This window comes from Thamnophis elegans, chromosome 2 (assembly GCF_009769535.1).
Source record: "Thamnophis elegans isolate rThaEle1 chromosome 2, rThaEle1.pri, whole genome shotgun sequence".
Classification (NCBI taxonomy): Eukaryota; Metazoa; Chordata; class Lepidosauria; order Squamata; family Colubridae; genus Thamnophis; species Thamnophis elegans.
The window spans coordinates 161,852,403-161,871,266 of record NC_045542.1 but is presented as its reverse complement, the minus strand read 5'-3'; the positions used below and the strand labels follow the sequence as shown (position 1 = coordinate 161,871,266).

At 44.3% G+C, this 18,864-nt stretch overlaps 1 protein-coding gene across 1 annotated transcript; it reads left to right on the top strand.

Moving 5' to 3' along the window:
• The first annotated feature begins 4,422 nt into the window (after positions 1-4,422).
• Positions 4,423-18,158, top strand: LOC116502504 (zinc finger protein 91-like). The gene is made up of 3 exons (XM_032208383.1): positions 4,423-4,953; positions 6,314-7,551; positions 16,033-18,158. The coding sequence occupies exons 2-3, from the start codon at positions 6,404-6,406 to the stop codon at positions 17,432-17,434; spliced, it is 2,550 nt and encodes an 849-aa protein (XP_032064274.1). The 5' UTR covers positions 4,423-4,953; positions 6,314-6,403; the 3' UTR covers positions 17,435-18,158.
• The last annotated feature ends 706 nt before the right edge of the window (positions 18,159-18,864 follow it).

Below are 18,864 nucleotides of genomic sequence, written 5' to 3'. Positions count from 1 at the left end.
CAATGTGGCTCCACCTGCAATCAAAGGCTCAGATTGGAAGGCAGCAGGGGAATGCGGGGGGGGGGGATGGCAGAGGAGCTGCTTTCAAGCCATTGGGAAATATATCTAATCCAACTTCTGTGTTTGTGTTTGTTTGAGAGTGAGTGAATGAGAGAGGGATCCAACTTCTCTGTGTGCGTGTGTCTGTTTAAGAGAGGGGGGAGGGAGGGAGGAAGGAGGGGGAGGGAGAAGAAAAAGAATGAAGGAAAACTTCGCAAAGGAGAAAAACAAATGCTGTCAATTTAAATGGGAACTGAGCATTCCTGACTCTGGAATTCTGGGAGTTGAAGTCCACAAGTATAAAAAAAAATTGAAACCGCTGTGTCAGTCCCTCACCAGCCATAAACCTCACCGCACGTCACTGGAACTGATGATACCAGAATTAAAAGTTCTTGGGAGTAAAAATAAATATTTATTATCTAGTTAGGAAGTAACACCAAAAAAAGAAAGATACAAAAAAAAAATATGGCTTGACTAGTGTCCACTCTTCTTGATCAGAGCTTGGTGTGTGGAAAATCTGCTCCTTGAAACAAGACAATTGTTTGTGAGTCCCCACAAGGAGGATGTCTGGACCTCTTTGTACCATAGGAAATGTTTTATTCCGAAATCCTGATCTTTGAAAAATACATTCCAGTTCATTGCCCAGTCTTAATGAAAGCAGGAACACCGTCCTATTGTATGTTGTTGATTTCTCCAGAGTGCACAGTTTTCTCACACTGTTCACCACAGTGGTGAATAAAGCTCACACAGATACTTATACTTGTTATACTTGTTCCATAAGCGAAATGGGAGGGAATCCTTTGTGCAGAGGCTTTTGGGAGAGATTAAGCAAAAGGAAGGGAAAATTCTGGGCTGAGGTGGGAAAAGGGAGAATGGGAATGGGACCGTTCTCCTCCTACCCTTCGCTGCCCCTTGTGCCCCTTCCTGGATCGGGATGCTCTGTGCACAGTTACTCATGCCCTCGTCCTTTCTCGCCTGGACTACTGTAACGCTCTCTACATGGGGCTGCCCTTGAAGAGCACCCGGAGGCTTCAACTGGTCCAGAATGCGGCTGCGCGGGCTATCATGGGGGCACCTAGGTGCTCCCATGTTACAGCCCTTTTAGGCGGCCTGCACTGGTTGCCGGTTGTCTTCCGGGTGCGATTCAAGGTACTAATTATGACCTTTAAAGCGTTCCATGGCTTAGGCCCAGGGTACCTGCGAGACCACCTACTGCCACCAGTAGCCTCCCACCGTCCAGTGCGATCCCACAGAGTTGGCCTCCTCAGGTTGCCATCGGCCAGACAGTGTTGGCTAGAGACCCCCAGGGGGAGAGCCTTCTCTGTGGGAGCGCCTTCCCTCTGGAATGAGCTGCCCCCGGAGCTTCGTATAATCCCCAATCTCCGGTCCTTCCAACGCACCCTAAAAAGTTGGCTTTTCCAGCAAGCTAGCCTGGCCTGAACAAAACAAAATAAATTATTGATCATTGTTAATTTTAATTCGAATCTTTTTTAAAAGTGTTATTGTCAATTCTAATTGAGTTTGTTTGGGATATTCTATTTAATTTTTTTAAAAACTTTTGTATTAGGTATTTCTTTTAATGTTGTACGCCACCCTGAGTCCTTGGGAGAAGGGCGGCATATAAATCTAATAAACCAAACCAAACCCCCAGATTTCCGCCTCCAGCCATTAACCTCTGACATCTCTCCTCCGCTGTTAGGACCCTAGCTGCTCATGCCGGCCAATGGGACCCAGCCTCTTTAGTCCCAGGCCCTTCCTCACGGGCTTTTGGGAGAAACACTGTCCACCCTGGGCTTTGGGGCTCAGGTGACAGTTCCCCGCCAGCTAATCAGAGGAAGGGAAGGGAGAAAGAGAGAGGGTGGGGAGGGAGAAATATGAACATAAAAGCAAGAAACGTCTGGAGGAAAGGGTATTGATTTTGCACTTTTGAGATTCAGAGGGGTTGTGAAACATTGTTATCCTGGGTGGTTATATAGTGAGCCAGATGTTTACATTGGATTTGTTATTTTCATCTACCTATTTGGTCCTTCCCAATAGGGCAGTGGGCCTCAACCTTTCTAATGCCGCGAGCGTTTAATACAGTTCCTCATGTTGTGACCCCCAACCATAAAATTATTTTATGTTTTCCATATTTTTTCAAAAATATGTGTTTTCCGATGGTCTTAGGCGACCCCTGTGAAAGGGTCGTTCGACCCCCCCAGAGCGGTCCTGACCCACTTGAGAACCACTGCAATAGGGATAGGCAGATGGTGTTGCTTAGTAATATTAAAGACATTCTTCCCAGAAGTAAGCTATTCCAAGTACATATAGTCCTTGCTTAACTACCACAATTGGGACTAGAATCTTGGTCCTTGAATAAAGCAGTTAAGCAAGATATCATGTTTGCTCAAGTGACTGCTTTGCCCAACAAAGGCAATCCCAGGACTCAAGTGATCTTGACAATTGATCATTAAGCAGATGGATTCCCGAGTAAGGAGCAAGAGGTACTTTGGGAGGGTGGGAGATCCTAGAGGCTCTGCTCAGAAGCGGAAAAATCCGGCTGAAATCCAAGGAGGGTTTTAACACCCCCCGAGGGAGAGATATTTGCATAGGACCTGTGCAGTTTTCGGGGAGGGGGTGTTTCTCCATCCTGAATAAAATAAAATAAATGATTAATTTAATTGTTATTTTTAATCTAATTTTTAAAATTTTATTGTTAATATTAATTGGGTTTGTTTTTGGATGCTTTATTTAATTTCCTTTTTAACATTTGTAATATGTGTGTTTTTTTTAATGTTGTACGCCGCCCTGAGTCCTTTGGGAGAAGGGCGGCATATAAATCCAATAAACAAACAAACAAACAAACAAACAAACCAGTTGTCTCAGATCCCAGCTGGGAAAATTCTTTGCATCCTCCCCACCCCCAAAAATACACAACAGCCACAGAAAAGTTAAAAACACAACTTTCTACTTGTCACAATTCCTCAGACTCCTCTTATTTTTACGCCAAAGCTCTTAATATTATAATTATTTTAATCATATAAACTAACTACATTGTAAAACTCAGTCACATACCCTAATAGACATATTCCTTTCTGGCGGTTTTTATCTTTTGTTATTCCTGATTGGCCTATTACCAGCACAAAAGGTGTGAGGATTGCTCTGGTAGTTTTGAGTTAGGTGTCAATTCCTGGAGGAAACAGGGATGGCATTTATAGAAGAAGGAAAAGGAGCCATGAAGGATCCAGAACCCAATGCAGGAAGGATACAATTGACCGCAGGGACATGCTTTCGCAGAGGCACCTGTGCCACAAATGCCCAACAACCAAATGCTCAAAAGCAAAACACCTTTACAGCAGCACAATACATATATACATATTACAATAGAACAAATTCCTATAACGTAACAAGTTTCTACTTCATGGGATAATACATTACTTTTTATTTATTACCATTCCCTTCATTTTTCTCCCTTTTTCTCAAACGATAGAATTCTTTCTATCATGATGAATGAGGGGTGTATATATTGCCTTAATCCCATCACTATGGAGCTGAAGGGGAGAACTCTTTATTATGTAAAGTGGACTAGCTCAGGCTTTAATGGCTCATTGACAAAAGGGGATGGGCAGGCAGCTATTCTGTCTTTTAAAACATGTTTCTTCCTTTTCAAATCCAGAAAAATATTCTGCCTTTTCAATATTTCCTAGGATATTTCATTTTTCTGGGAGAGGGCTGGGTGATAACTTCCTACACATATTTAGCAGGGATAGTTTGGAGGACCATGATATTTGCAGGCTTATGATGAGGGGTGGCAGGCACGGAGGATGCAATGACTGCCACCCCAAAAGGCCAGCAACTTGTGTTGCAAACAAACCCACAAACAAACAAATTATCAGTGGGGCACCTTGACTCATAAGCATTTAAAAACGCACTCCGGCACAAAAGAGGGAGGGAAGAACAGCTTCAAAAAAAATAAAACAAGCAATCCAAAAACAGGCACTTGGAGTCAAACCTCCAAAATATCAGATTCCATCCAGATGGAAGCAAATTCTCCAAAAGGCAGCTGTCAGAGACAAACAAACAAACAAACAAACAGTGACATAGGATGGAGCCCTTTGACTCCGACATCGAAGAGGGAGGGAGGAAGAACAGCTTCAAAAATAACAGGCTAAGCAGCTTCAAAATAAAACAAACTTACTGAGGTATGTTAAGTCAAAAGAGGGAATGATAAAGGTGCACAAGCAGGTCACCCATTTATCCCGAATTTCTCAGAAGAGAAGAAAAAGATGATTAAAATGAGCAGAAAAACCGCACCCCCCCTTAATGACGCAGAAGGAGGGGGGTGCACACAGGCAATCACAGGTCACCGGATCCCTCCCACTTATCACTCCCGGAGGCGTCGCCATCCCCGCCCTTCCCTCCGCCACTCTGGGGCGGCCACCGGGGAGCTTCACGGAACTGAGGCTGCAATAGGGGGAGGGGGCTACAAGGCGGAGGGTGGAGCCAGAGAGGAGAGCGGAAGCCCCCCTCCCCTTCCCCCAGGCTGGGTCTCCGCTTCCCTCCGCGATCCCCGCTTCTTCCTTGGAGGATCGGCGCTGGATCCCTCGCGTGGCAGGTGGGGCTGCTCTCCCTCCAGCCAGAAGATCTTCCCCGCGCCAGGAGGAAGGGAGCTGCGGATCCCGCTCTTCGGCTCGCCGGGTTTTCCTCGGGGGAGATCCGGCTCTGGCTTTGCCTGCAGGGAACGGATCCCTCCGGGGGGGACAAAGGGGGCTCCGTCCCTCGGCTGGAACTACCCCCTCCTCGCCCGGCCAACGATCCCCCCCCCGCTGGATCCGGGAAGGAAGCCTTTGGGGAGATCGCTTTCAGAAGATCTCTGAGTGATCGTTGGAAGAGGAATCCTCGGAACACCCGTTTCGCTCAAGTGCAGTCGGAGAAGTGAGTGAAGTGTAACTTTAAAGCGTTTACCGAGATTGTAATGTGATATTATCACATCCGGAACTCGTTTTAATTTGGGGGTGGGGTGGAGGGACGGGGGAGGGTGGTGTCGGGGAAAGAAAAGGTTTAGTTGGTTGAATTGAGCAACGGATTAAGGGTCAAAAATTCAGGATTCCCTCTTTGACTCAAATGAGAATCAATCGACAGATTAACAGAGTTGGAAGGGACCTTGTAGGCCATCTAGTCCAACCCTCTGCCCAAGGTGTCCAATCTCTCCTTGAAAGCCTCCAGTGATGAAGCTCCCACAACTTCCGAAGGCAACTTCTGTTCCATTGGTTGATTGTTCCCACTGTCAGAAAGTTCCTCCTTGTTTCTAGGTTGAATCCTTGGTCATTTTCCATCCATTATTCCTTGTCTGGCCTTCGGGTGCTTTGGAAAATAGGTTGACCCCCCCTCCTCTCTGTGGCAGCCCCTCAAATATAGGAAGACTGCTATCATGTCATTGCTGGTCCTTCTTTAGACAGCCATGCCCAGTTCCTGTAACCGTCCATCGTATGTTTTAGCTCCCAGTCCCCTAATCACCCTGGTTGCTCTTCTCTGCACGTTTTCTAGAGTCCTCCGGGATTGGGCAGCCTATAAATCTAATAAATTGAATTGAAATGAATTGAACCCAAAAATGGATAACAGAGTAACAAAATAATAGAGTTGGAAGAGACCTTGGAGGACTTCCAGCCCAACTCTCTGCTCAGGCAGGAAAACCCCTAACATTTCAGACAAGCCATTCTCCAGTCTCTTCTTAAAATCTCCAGTGATGCAGCACCCGGATCTTCTGGAAGCAATCTTTTCCTCTCGTTAATTTTTCTCACTTTCAAAAGATTTCTTCTAATTTCCATCCACGGCTTCTTGTCCTGCCTTCAGCTGCTTTGAAGAATAAATTGAGTGGCTCTTCTTTAAGGCAGCCCCTCCAATATTGGAACACTGATATCATGTCAGATCCTTTTTCCTCCCAATTAATCCAAAAAATATAGGATTGAATATTTTTTGTTTTTATGCTAATGTTTAGTTTGATATTTTTTTTTTGAAAAGTTGGGAAGAATCTCCACAGATCAATATTTTCCTTGTTTTCTGAGATTGTGATGTGGCAGTCCTTTGTTGTTGGATGTTTTACAAAGGACAAGTTTTATGGACGTTTTGAGGCTGGTCTTGTTCTCAGATAACACAAAAAGCTTGTGGCCACCAGGCTGCCATCCATAAATGTAAAGTTTTTTCGAAATGCCTAAACCAGGCGGCCCTAAGATTTTGTGATTCTCTATCAGTCTCAAAAGGAAACACTGTTCTCTCTTCTTTTCTCTTCCATCAGCAGGAAAACAACAGTCACCAAAGATTTTCCTGCAAACCAACTATCAACAGATAATAGAAAATCAGCCCAAGGCAGCAGTTGCCAGAAAGGATGGAGTCCATGAAACTCTTGGATCCCCCTTCAGACACAAGCAGCACTCCGAAAAACCACAAAAAATCTCATAAGTGCTCAGAGTGTGGGAAATCCTTTGCTCTCCAGTCCCTCCTTTTGACCCACAGGAAGGTCCATGTGGGAAGTGGATCCAGTGAAGGTTTGGAGGGCGAGAAATCCTTCTCTGGAAAAGACACCAAAGGTCACAGAAGCCCCCACACATTAAAAACCTATAAATGTGTGGAATGTGACTTATGCTTTGATCAAAAGTCAGGACTTCTTAGACATCAGAAAATCCACACTGGAGAGAAACCTCACCAGTGTCTGGAATGTGGAAAATTTTTCCGTGAAAAACCCACTCTCAGAGACCACGAGAGAATCCACACAGGGGAGAAACCTTACAAGTGTTGGGAATGTGGGAAGAGTTTTTCTCAGAACTCACAACTTTGGCTCCATAAGAAGACTCATGCAGGAATAAAATCTTACAAATGCTTTGAGTGTGGAAAATGTTTCACTCGGAGTACGTCTCTCCAGAGTCATTGGAAAATACACACAGGGGAGAAAAATGAAAAGTGCCTCGAATGTGGGAAAAGTTTTACCTTGAAATCATCCTTGGTGCTGCATCAGAGACTCCACACCGGAGAGAGACCCTATGAATGCCCAGAATGTGAGAAACGATTTGTGTATTCTTCTCAACTTCAGATACACCAGAAGAGGCACAAAGAGGAGAAACCCTATAAATGTGGGGAGTGTGGGAAAAGTTTTGTTACACGAATAGAGCTTCAGGTTCATGAGAGAATCCACACAGGGGAGAAACCCTACAAATGTGCGGAGTGTGGGAAATGCTTCTCCCAAAGACAAAACCTTGGAACCCATCAGAAGCTCCACACAGGAGAAAAGCTATACAGATGCATAGAATGTGGAAAATCTTTTGCTTATAAGCAAGTACTTTGGAGACACCATAAAACCCACACAGGGGAGAAGCCATATCAGTGCAGTGAATGTGGAAGATTTTATCGTACCTCATCGGCCCTTAGAAGTCATGTGAAAATTCACACAGGGGAAAAACATTACAAATGTTTAGACTGTGGGAAAGCATTTGCTCGGTCATCTCATTTTAGAAGTCACAGCCGAGTCCATACAAGAGAGTAGCCTTACAAGTGTGTGAAATCATTTCATTGCAGATCAACATTAAAAATGCACCAGAAAGTCCATACCAGAGATAAGCCTGTTTAGTTATGAGCAATGTGAAAATATGTTTTTTTCAATGTCACTTTTTATAAGTGAATAGAAGAGAATAGAATAACAGAATTGGAAGGGAACCTTGGAGGTATTGTAATCTAACCCCCTGCTCAGGCAGGAAACCCTACACCACTTCAGACAAATGATTATCCAATATATTCTTAAAAACTTCCATTGTTGGAGCTTTCACAACTTCTGGAGGCAAGTTGTTTCACTGATGAATTCTTCTAACTGTCAGGTAATTTCTCCTTAGTTCTAGATTGCTTCTCTCCTTGATTAGTTTCCATCCATTGCTTTATGTCCTACCCTCAGGTGCTTTGGAGAATAGCATGAATCCTTCTTCTTTGTGGCCACCCCTGAGATATTGGAACATTGCTATCATTTCTTCCCTAGTCCTTCTTTTAATTAAACTAAACGGTTCCTGCAACCGTTCTTCATATGTTTTAGCTTCCAGTCCCCTAATCATCTTTGTTGCTCTTCTCTGCACTCTTTCTAGAGTCTCCACATCTTTTCTACATCGTAGCGGCCAAAACTGGATGCAGTATTCCAAGTGTGGCCTTACCAAGGCCTTATAAAATGGTATTAACTCTTCATGTGATCTTGATTCTATCCCTCTGTTTATGCAGCCTAGAACTGTGTTGGCTTTTTTGGCAGCTGCTGCACACTGCTGGCTCATATTTAAATGGTTGTCCACTAGGACGCCAAGATCCCCTTCACAGTTACTACTGTTGAGGCAGGTACCACATATACTGTACCTGTGCATTTCGTTTTTGTTGCCTAAATGTAGAACCTTACTCTTTTCACCATTGAATTTCATTTTATTAAATAGTGCCTAATGTTCAAGTTTGTCAAGATCCTTCTGTATCTTAAGCCTATCTTCTGGAGTGTTGGCTATTCCTGCCAGCTTGATGTCATCTGCAGATTTGATGAGTTCCCCATTTATTCCCTCATCCAAATCATTGATAAAGATGTTGAAGAGTACTGGGCCTAAAACAGAGCCTTGGGGTACTCCACTGCATACTTCCCTCCATGTAGATGCAGTTCCATTGAGGACTACACGTTGAGTGCGGTTGGTCAGCCAGTTATGAATCCATCTGGTGGTGATGCTGTCTAACCCACATTCTTCTACTTTATCTAGTAGTAGGTTATGGTCTACCTTATCAAATGCCTTACTGAAGTCGAAGTAAACTATATCAATGGTATTCCTCTGGACCACTAATTTTGTCACTTTGTCAAAGAATGCAATACGATTAGTCTGTCATGATCTGTTTTTGACAAACCCATTTTAGCCTTTGGTTATTACTTAGTGTGCTTCTAAGTGTTTACTGATTCATTGCTTGATTATCTTTTCCAGAATCTTCCCTGATATTGAAGGTTAGGTAGGCTGATCTGTAGTTTCCTGAATCTATTTTTCCCCCTTTTTTGAAGATGGGAACTACATCACAGTGTTGGGATTAAAAAACGTTTTCTACCGTTTCTGTGGGCATGGCTTGGTGGACATGGCAGGGAAAGGATAGTGTAAAATCTCCATTCCCACTCCATTCCAAGGGAAGGTTACTGCAAAAAACCCTTTCCCTCCCGATCAGCTGGGACTCGGGAGGTAGAGAATAGATGGGGGCGAGGTCAGTTAGAGTTGGTATATTTACCGGTTCTCTGAACTACACAAAATTTCCACTACCAGTTCTGCAGAACTGGTCAGAACCTGCTGAATACCACCTCTGGTGTGGTCATTTGAGTCCATTTCGATTGACCCTGTGTTTACTGTCTACATAACCTGTGTTGTATCTGACTGCCACTACTTTCTTGCCACCTGTTTGATTAGAGCACATGGTATGGCACTCACTATTAAATGCTTGGTTTTGCTTGACAGCAAGGCTGATAATCATACCCGCACAAACATCTGTAACATTTATAATCCTATAAATTTTAGATTGTTGGGGATCGATACGTTCTGTATTAATTAATTCTCTGTCCCTGCTATTCAGAAAATCTGTGAATTTAATGCCAAGTAACTCAGATCCTTCCTTTGTACAGTTTTTCATTGGATCAGCTGCAGGCAGCGTGACTAATAAAACCAAAGCCTTCCCTTTTACACCACTCCTTTAGCCACACTTTAAACTGCATTACACACTGGCCTTTTCCTTTTTGTTCCTTATATACTGGTAAAACCTCTGAAAAGATAAGCCTACAACCTATATTATTAAGTTCATACCCCAAGTTCTGGAAATCATTCTGCACAGACAGTACACCTGGCATACACCTGACCTCTTTCACCACTGGCTGGCCCCACTGGCTGGCCCCTCCCAGCCCCTCCTTTTCTTGCCTCAGCTGCCTTTGTGCTCATCCTCACACCCGTGGCTCAACTCTTTGACCACCTACCTCCCTTGCCTGCCTTCGTGCTCGTCCTCACACCCCCAACTCCATCCTCGGCCCTTTTCCCTCCTTCCCAAACCTGCCTTCATGCTTGTCTTCATGGGTTCACCGACAAATGCGCGATAGACATATGCGCGCCGACAAAACCGCCACGGACAAATGAGCGCCGTCAAAATTGCTAATTGATTTTCGACAATAGCGCGCCGACAAATGTGCACCGACAAATGCGCGTCATCAACAAATGTTTGAAATGTTTATTGCATTTGTATGCCGCCCTATCCCGAGAAACCCTAACCCTTTATTGTGCTTGTCATCGCGATTTTGACATCGCGAATTTGTGGGCGCGATTTTGACGTCATGTTTTAATCGGCGCTATTTTGTCGGCACGCATATGTCTATCGCGCATTTGTCAGGTCACAGTCTTCATGTCTGCGGCTCAGGCCTTGGCCCACTTGCCTGGCTTGCCTTCCTACTCATCCTCACATCTGTGGTATAGCTGCTCTTCGCTCGTTTCCCTCCCTCACCCACTTGCCTCCCTTGCCTGCCTTTGTACTTGTCCTCATGATCGCAGCTCACCTCTTCGCCCATTTTCTTCGCTGGCCTTGCTCACCTGCCTTGGCTGCTCAGCCAGACCGGTACTTAGCCCAAGAAAATGCTGGCAACAGTTTTCTTGACCTTTCAAGCAAATGACTGCAATGAATGAAAACTAATTAAGATAGAAGCAACCTAGAACTAAGGAGAAATCTCCTGACACTTAGAATAACTAATCAGTGGAACAACCTGCCTCCAGAAGTTATGAATGCTCCAAAACGCTGGAAGTTTTGAAGAAGAGACTGGACAGATAATTTGTTGTCTGAAATTGCATAGGACATTGATGGCGAATCTTTTTTGGCTCCTGTGCCAAAAGCGGGGGGGGGGCGCAGGGGGGGTCATGCGCGGGCATGCCATACCCATAATGCTATTCCCCCCCCCCGGTGTGCTTTTGGCATGTTTTTTTTCGCCCTCTCCAGGCTCCGGAGGCTTTCTAGGAGCCTAGGGACAGCAAAAACAGCCGCCCCTGCCCCCCCCCCTCCCGGACACCCTCCAGAGGCCTCAGGAGAAGCCTCCTGAAGGTCCCTGAATGCTCTGGAGGTCTAAAATTGGCCCTACGGACAAACCAGGAGTGATTTCTGATTTGCTTGTAGGTCCATTTTTTGCCCTCCAAAGCCTTCAGGGAAGCCTCCTGAAGGCTCCGGAGGGCGAAAAACGGACTTATAGGGAACCCAGAAGTTCGGGAATTGTGACGTCCAGTTTGTCCATAGGGCCAGTTTTCGATCTCCGAAGCCTTCAGGGGCCTTCAGGAGGCTTATCTGAAGGCTCCGGAGGGCAAAAATTGGCCCTACAAGCAAACCGGAAGTCCGTTCCTGAGGGTAAATCACACAGCCAGTGATGCTCCAGTGAAAATGAAGAAAATCGCAAGTGGACGCCAATCAAAAACCAATATCTTACATAACATTTTTATTGGCTTTTGTCAGGTATCATATAATAGTTTTTCATTTATAATAAATATATAATTTTGTGTACCTCTTTTATTGTTCTTATTTAAGCATGAAATGCATGAAATAAGGCGAGGTGCGGAGTGGCTGGGGGGGGGGGTTGAGTAGAGGCCGTAGGATGAGACCAAGGTGAGGTGCCCCTTGGTGTGAGATCAAGTTGGCCACGCCCACCCAGTCACATGACCACCCAGTCACATGACCACCCACCACGCCTACCCAGCTGGTCATTAGGGCAGAGAACCGGGTTGTTAAATTATTTGAATCATAAGTTGTTACAAAGGTCAAGGAAGGCACCCAAGTATTTTTGTTAATTCTTACTGGATGTTTATTGATCAATGAGGAGAACTGGAGATTTAGACAGGAGAAAATGGAGCGAGGGATGGAATGAAGATGCATCTAGTAGGTTATTTAGAGATAAAATGTTGATGTTGAATCTGCTGGCTGAGGATGAAGAGGGAAAGTTTATTTTTCTTACTGTCTATTTTGGACGGATTTTTTTTTTCACATTGTCTTTCATATGTTGAAACGCACAATATATTCACAGACATACTGTACATATTGTATTGAGTTTCTTTCTTTGATCTCTGAATATAATCCTTAATAAAAGTAAATCCTTAATAAAAACGAAATTCATTTTTTTCTCATTAACTCAACACTCAGTGCCCCATTATGAGAAACGAAAACAGAATTTTAGAAATGTCCCCCCATCTTCAAAGATGACCATTCCCAACCAACACCCAGGACATCCAGTATGGCCTAGTGGTTAAGGCCCTGCATTGGAAACCCTGAGGCCTTGAGTTCCAGTCCTGCTTGACCATGAATGGCTGATGGGCGACCTTGGGCCAGTTTCTCTCTCAGCCTAGCATACCTCACAGGGTTGTTGCCAGGAAGATTCGTGGGATATGTTCCCTGCCTTGACTTATTTGTAAAAATAATAAAGGATATAAATAAAACCATAAAAAAACATTTCTATTTCGCAGCGGCTTAGCAATATATTCAGGCTTGTTTCCTTGTTGCATGGTGTTGTCTCTATGGGAACAAACAGGAGATTTGAGATGCTCCCCCAAACTCTCTTCTTTCCTGTTTTGGGGTCTCTGGGGATTAGGCTGTGAGGAAACCCTTCCATGCTCAGAGACCCCCACCCAATTTTAATTATCAGGATGGAAGGTCATCATGTATTATCCTGTTAAGAAGGAACACCAAAAAAGTAAAAGTACCAAAAAAACTAACTGGAGATGGCTGCTGAATACTGGCACTTTTAAAAAAAATAAATTTTATTAATGTTCTATTTATTACATTTTTTAGTGCTTAATAAACATCATGTTATCTGGATATTTACCTGTAAGTTGCTTAACAATACAAAGTCACTTCTTACTCTCCACCCCTTTTTCCAAACCTTTGGTAAAACAAGTTCCACCTTTGATAATATCCTGTGTCTTCTTTAAGTCTTTCGGCACAATCTAAAATCTTCTTAATTATCTCTTCGTCTTATGGTATCTCTTCATTTTTCCAATATTGTGCGAAAATAATCCTCGCTGCTGTTAAGACCTGTAATATTAAATGCACACTTTTCTTATAGTTTTTTTTCTGATCTCATCCCTAATAAAAACATTTCAGGTTTAAAATCTACCTGTTCCCCTGTTGTTATCTTTTCTCTTTGTATATTTTGGCCCAATTTTTTTTTAGCTTTATCACAAGTCCACACATGGGATAAAATGTGCCCCTTTTTCAAATTACATTCCCAACATTTGCTAGACAAATTTGTATGCCCTTTGAACGGAGTTCCTAAAGGGAAAAACCTAAAAGGGGTTTCTCTGTGTCTGGCTTCATACAAGCACAAACTGGAGCAGGGGAGGAAGCCCCTCTTGCAGCCTGCAGGGAGGGACACTCTTCCCATGGGCAGAGGAAGCCTCGACACCCACGCCCACCGGAGGCACAGAAGTTTCGGAGCACGTGGTCCCGGCAGGGAGGGGAAGGGCGGAGGGGGAAGGAGTTGGTCAAGAAGCGGGGCCAGAGAGGAGAGCCGGAGCCCCGCCCCCGCCTCTTCCCTCCCCCCCCCGGCTGGATTTCTGCTTCCCTCCGCCTCTTCCGCTCCTTCCGTGGACTGGATCCGCGCTGGATCTCTCGGGAGAAGCTTCTGGATCCCTCTCGGGGAAGGTGGGGCTGCTCCCCCTCCGGCCTCCAGGCCGCCCCTCCAGCCAGGAGATCCTCCCCCCGCCAGGAGGGAGGGAGCTGCGGATCCCGCTCTTCAGCTCGCAGGGTTTTCCTCGGGGAGATCCGGCTCCATTGTTGCCTGCAGGGAGCGGATCCCTCCCTTCCCTCCAGGGGGGGCAAAAGGGCCTCCGTCCCCGGTCTGGATCTGCCCCCTCCTCGCCCGGCCAAGGCTCCCCGGGGGGATCCTGGAAGGATCTTTTTGGTAAATTGCTTCAGAAGGTCTCTCTGTGGTCAGTCCGAGGTCTCTGAGCATCCCTATCCCACACGTGCAGGTGGGAAAACGGAGTTTAAAGCTTTTGTTGAGGTTTGTAATGTGATCTTAACACAGACTGACCTCATTGCAATGGGGGGGGGGAGGGAGAGTTTGGGAGAAAAAAAAAGACTTTAAATGAACTGAATTGAGTTCATGTTGTCTTAACCCACAAAAGATCCTTTTTCTCTGAGCTCAATTTAAAAGGGGATCAAATGAAATCCTTTGTTCTTATGCTAATGTTGAATCTGCCTGGGGGAATCAGGAGAAATCCGTATTTTCCTTCTTTTGCCCTGAAGGGGCTGTGATGTGGCCCTTCATGGTGGATGTTTTACAAAGCAAAGGGTTTAAGGAGGTTTTGAGGCTGGTTGTCAGATGCAACCTGGTCTTGTGTTTTGCTACTATTCCCTGAGTGGCTGCCATGAATCAGAGGGAGGGGGAATGTTTTTGGGGAGGAAATGAAAGTATCTTCTCCATACTCTGCTTCAAGATCAGCCTCCATCCCAACTACATACCAAACTGCTTGTCCATTATGAAAATATCTTGCCAGAAGAGTGTGTGTGTGTGTGTGTTGGTAGGAAGTTGGAGGGGGGGGCTGAACCTTCTGGATTTGCACTACTGCAATGTACTTGACCTCTAATAAAACTATACCACACTCAACAAATGAAGCCAATGACTCTTTCTATTTAGGAGTTTAAGCTGTGCCAGGTCTGACATAGTTTTTGTGAGAGGGTAGCAGAAGGTGGCCTTTCCTAATTGTCCATATTTTCCAGAATTCCTGTCCCAGACAGCTCTGGGTCCTAGAAGGCCTTAAATCTTTGTTCTTGCAGCCCCCAAAAAGAGCCAGAAAAAAACAGCCCTTTTCACACCTGCTCTTCCCCATCTGATCTCTCTCATCTTTCTTATATATTGAATTTTCCTACTCACAACTATGCAATGGTCCCCGTTGACTTTATCTTGCTGGTTTCTTCCCTTTTCTCTCAATTAAATCTTGCTTTGAAGCTTTTATTTTTAATCGATCCAGTCTGGGTCGGTCACCAGGATGAGAAGTTTTGTCTTCCAAGCTTTCAGACTCATGTTGGAGCCCATCCTCAGGAAATTTCTCTCCAGCACAGGGGTCTGTTGCCTAAACACTCAAAGAGCCATTTGGACCCATTTCCCTCAAAAAAGAAAACACCACAATCCCTTTTGATATCTAAAATGAAGATAACAGTGCTTATATCATTTTTTTTAATCTTCATGCTATATTAAAAAAAACCTATAATGTTCCATTTATGAAACCAATGAACTGTTACAGAGAAAACACTTTTTTATTTCTGCATGCAACAAAAACATTTTGGACTCTGAATATAAGACCACCACTCCCTCTCCCTCCCTCCCTCTCTCTCTCTCTCTGTGTCTCTGTCTCTGTCTGTCTGTTGTCTCTCTTGATGTTTCTCTGTCTTTGTTTCTCTATGTGTCTCTTCCCTCCCCCCCTCTATCTATTTTAGTCCAAAAAGCTCGAAAGACAAAACCTCTGATGATCCCAGTGACCGACCCAGATTGGATCCTGCAACTTAATCCTGGGACTCATTTCTTTTTCTTCATTTATTTTTTATCTTCACTTGACAAAACGCCAATGCAATGGAATTTTTTGCCTTAACTTTCTGCGTTTTGTATATAGGCAGTCCTCAACTGGACTGCAATCACACTTATTGAGCAAAGTGATAATTACTGGAGACATCACATAACAGCTTTGCTCAAGAACTGCAATTCCGCCCTTGATTTTGTGGTTGTTATTGGCAATAGCACGTTGACAGATACATAGTGATTTACAGCACCCTCTGAGCAGTTTTTAAGTGTCAGCATCTGGCCCACAACAATTTTGTGCTTTTCTGTGTTTCTCGAAAGGAAATAATGTTCTCGTCTTCTTTTTTCTTCCACCAGCAGGAAAACAGCTGCGGCCAAAGATTTACCTGCAAGGCGACTATCAACAGATAGTAGAAATTCAACCCAAGGCAGCAGCCACCATAAAGCATGGAGGCTGGGAATCGCTTGGATCTCCCATCAGACCCAAGAACCACTTCAAGAACGCCCAAAAGAACCTATGAATGCTCAGAGTGTAGGAAATCCTTTGCTCGCAGGTCCCTCCTTTTGACCCACAGGAAGGTCCATATGGGAAAGGGATCTAGTCAAAGTTTGGAGGGTGAGAAATCTTTCTCTGGTAAAAACTCCAAAGATCTCAGGATCTCCCCAATACTAAAACCCCATAAATGTGAGGAATGTGACTTATGCTTTAGTCAAAAGTCACACCTCCTTAGACATCAGAAAATCCACACTGCAGACAAACCTTATCAATGTGTGGAATGTGGGAAATCTTTCCGTAGAAAAGGCACTCTCAGAGACCACGAGAGAATCCACACAGGGGAGAAACCTTACAAGTGTTGGGAATGTGGGAGGATCTTTTCTCAGAATTCAAGTCTTTGGCTCCATGAGAAGATTCATGTAGGAATAAAGTCTTACAAATGCTTTGAATGTGGAAAATGTTTTACCCAGAGTTCTGGTCTTCGGAAACATGAGAAAACACACAGAGGGGAGAAAAACAAAAAGTGCCTTGAATGTGGGAAATGTTATACCTTGAAATCAAGCCTGGAGCGACATCAAAAACTTCACACTGGAGAGAGACCCTATGAATGCCCAGAATGTGAGAAACGATTTATGTATTCTCATGAACTTCAGAGACACCAGAAGTGGCACCAAGGGGACCTACCCTATAAATGTGGGGAGTGTGGGAAAAGTTTTATTTCGCCAGCCTATGTTCAGATTCATCAGAGAATCCACACAGGGGAGAAACCCTACAAATGTGGGGAGTGTGGGAAATGCTTTTCCCAAAAACAACATCTTGGAAGGCATCAGAGGTTCCATACAGGGGAGAAGCCATACAGATGCATAGAATGTGGAAAGTGCTTTGTAGACAAGCGAGGCCTTTTGGGTCATCATAAAACCCACACAGGGGAGAAGCCACATCAATGCAACGACTGTGGAAGATTTTATAGTACCTCATCAGCCCTTAAAAGTCATGTGAAAACTCACACGGGGGAAAAAAATCACAAATGTTTGGAGTGTGGGAGAACATTTGCTCATTTATGTTCCCTTACAAGTCACAACCGAATCCATACAGGAGAGAAGCCCCACAAATGCTCAGATTGTGATAAATGTTTTTCTCGGAAAGATACCCTTGTGATGCATCAACGAATCCACACTGGAGAGAAACCGAATAAGTGTCTGGAGTGTGGGAAATGTTTTGCCCATCCTTCATCACTTCTCATACATACCCGAAGTCACGCAAGAGAGCGGCCTCACAAGTGCACAAAGTGTGAGAAATCTTTTCATAGTGAATCAGACCTTAAAAAGCACCAGAAAGTCCATAGCAGATAAATCTCTTCAGAAAAACCTTGTGGGACCCTCCCCTTTTTCTCCCCAGCAGTCATATCTTAAAGTTAACGAAGAACTTCACAAACTGACAGAAAGGTAATCCTACAATTGTTTTGTGTGGGGAAAATGGTTTTCTTAGTCAACCACCTCAAATTCCATCAGAATACACAACGATGCAAAAGGGCATGTAGGTAATGGTGTGAAGTTGTTTTGCTCACAAAACAGCATTAGTCACTTATCTGAGTCATTATACAAAAGAGTTAATGAGAGTGCAAGGAGTAGATATAATGTTTTGTAGAGTACAGAAAGTCCTTGACTTATGACCACAACTTGGGATGGATTTCCGATCATAAGTTGCTACAGTCGTAAGTCAAGAAACTAGGTATTTCTGTTAATTTTTACCAAAATTTATTGATCAATGAAGAGAACTGAAGATTTAGAGAAGAGAAAATTGGTTGAGGGGTGGAATAAAGATGCATCTGGTGATTTATTTAACAATAAAGGGTTGATGTGGAATATGCTGGCTGAGGATGAAGAGGGAAAGTTTATTTTTCTTGCTATTTTTTTGGAGGGATTGTTTTTCTTTTCATTTATTGGTTTTGTATGCCACCCACTCCGGAAGGACTCCGTTGTCTTTTTCATATACAAGACACGTCTTTTTCATACATGGCATCGGACCTGGGTACCTGAGAGACCGCCTCCTGCCGATCACCTCTCTCAGACCAATTAGCTCGCACAGGTTGGGTCTCCTCTGGATTCCATCTGCCAGCCAATGTAGGCTGGCGACTCCCCGGGGGAGGGCCTTCTCTGTTGCAGCTCCGGCCCTCTGGAATGAGCTCCCTGTTGAGATCCGGACCCTTACTACCCTCCCGGCCTTCCGCAAAGCCACCAAGTCCTGGCTGTTCCAGCAGGCTGGGGGGAGCTGAGAAGCACCTACCCCCACGGAAATTGTGAATGTTGGTTTTGTTTTTAATATGTTGTCTTTGTCTCGTTCCCCCCTTTCCCTTGTCTTTTGTGAGCCTCCCGGAGTCCTCCGGGAGTGGGCGGCATACAAGACAAATAAATAAATAAATAAATAAATACACACACATACAGGTTTATATTAAGTCTCTTTGATTTGTAAATATAATCCTTCATATAATTATTGTTCAAAATAATCAAGAGGGGTGTTCTCAGGGCAGTTTGGGAGTTCAAAAAAGTCAAGATGGCCGATAGATTGTGCCATGCTTTGCAATCAAAGTGCTGCTGCTTTTTAGCTTTATATTTTATGCCCTTTAAAACAGCCGCCATCTTGATTCTTTTGACTCCATCCTTCCTTGCTGGACAGTTTGGACTTTGGGATTGAATTGAAAGGAGTAGATTTCGGATGAATGTTTGGAGGAAAAATGTCCTGGAGATTTGGATGGACCCCTGTTCTTAAAGGCAGATCATTG

Bases quoted from the DNA above. Each gene is read 5' to 3' on its own strand.
- LOC116502504 (XM_032208383.1), top strand. From the start codon at position 6,404: ATGGAGTCCATGAAACTCTTGGATCCCCCTTCAGACACAAGCAGCACT. The intron at 7,552-16,032 runs GTAGCCTTACAA...GCCACCATAAAG, and splicing joins AGCCGAGTCCATACAAGAGA to CATGGAGGCTGGGAATCGCT.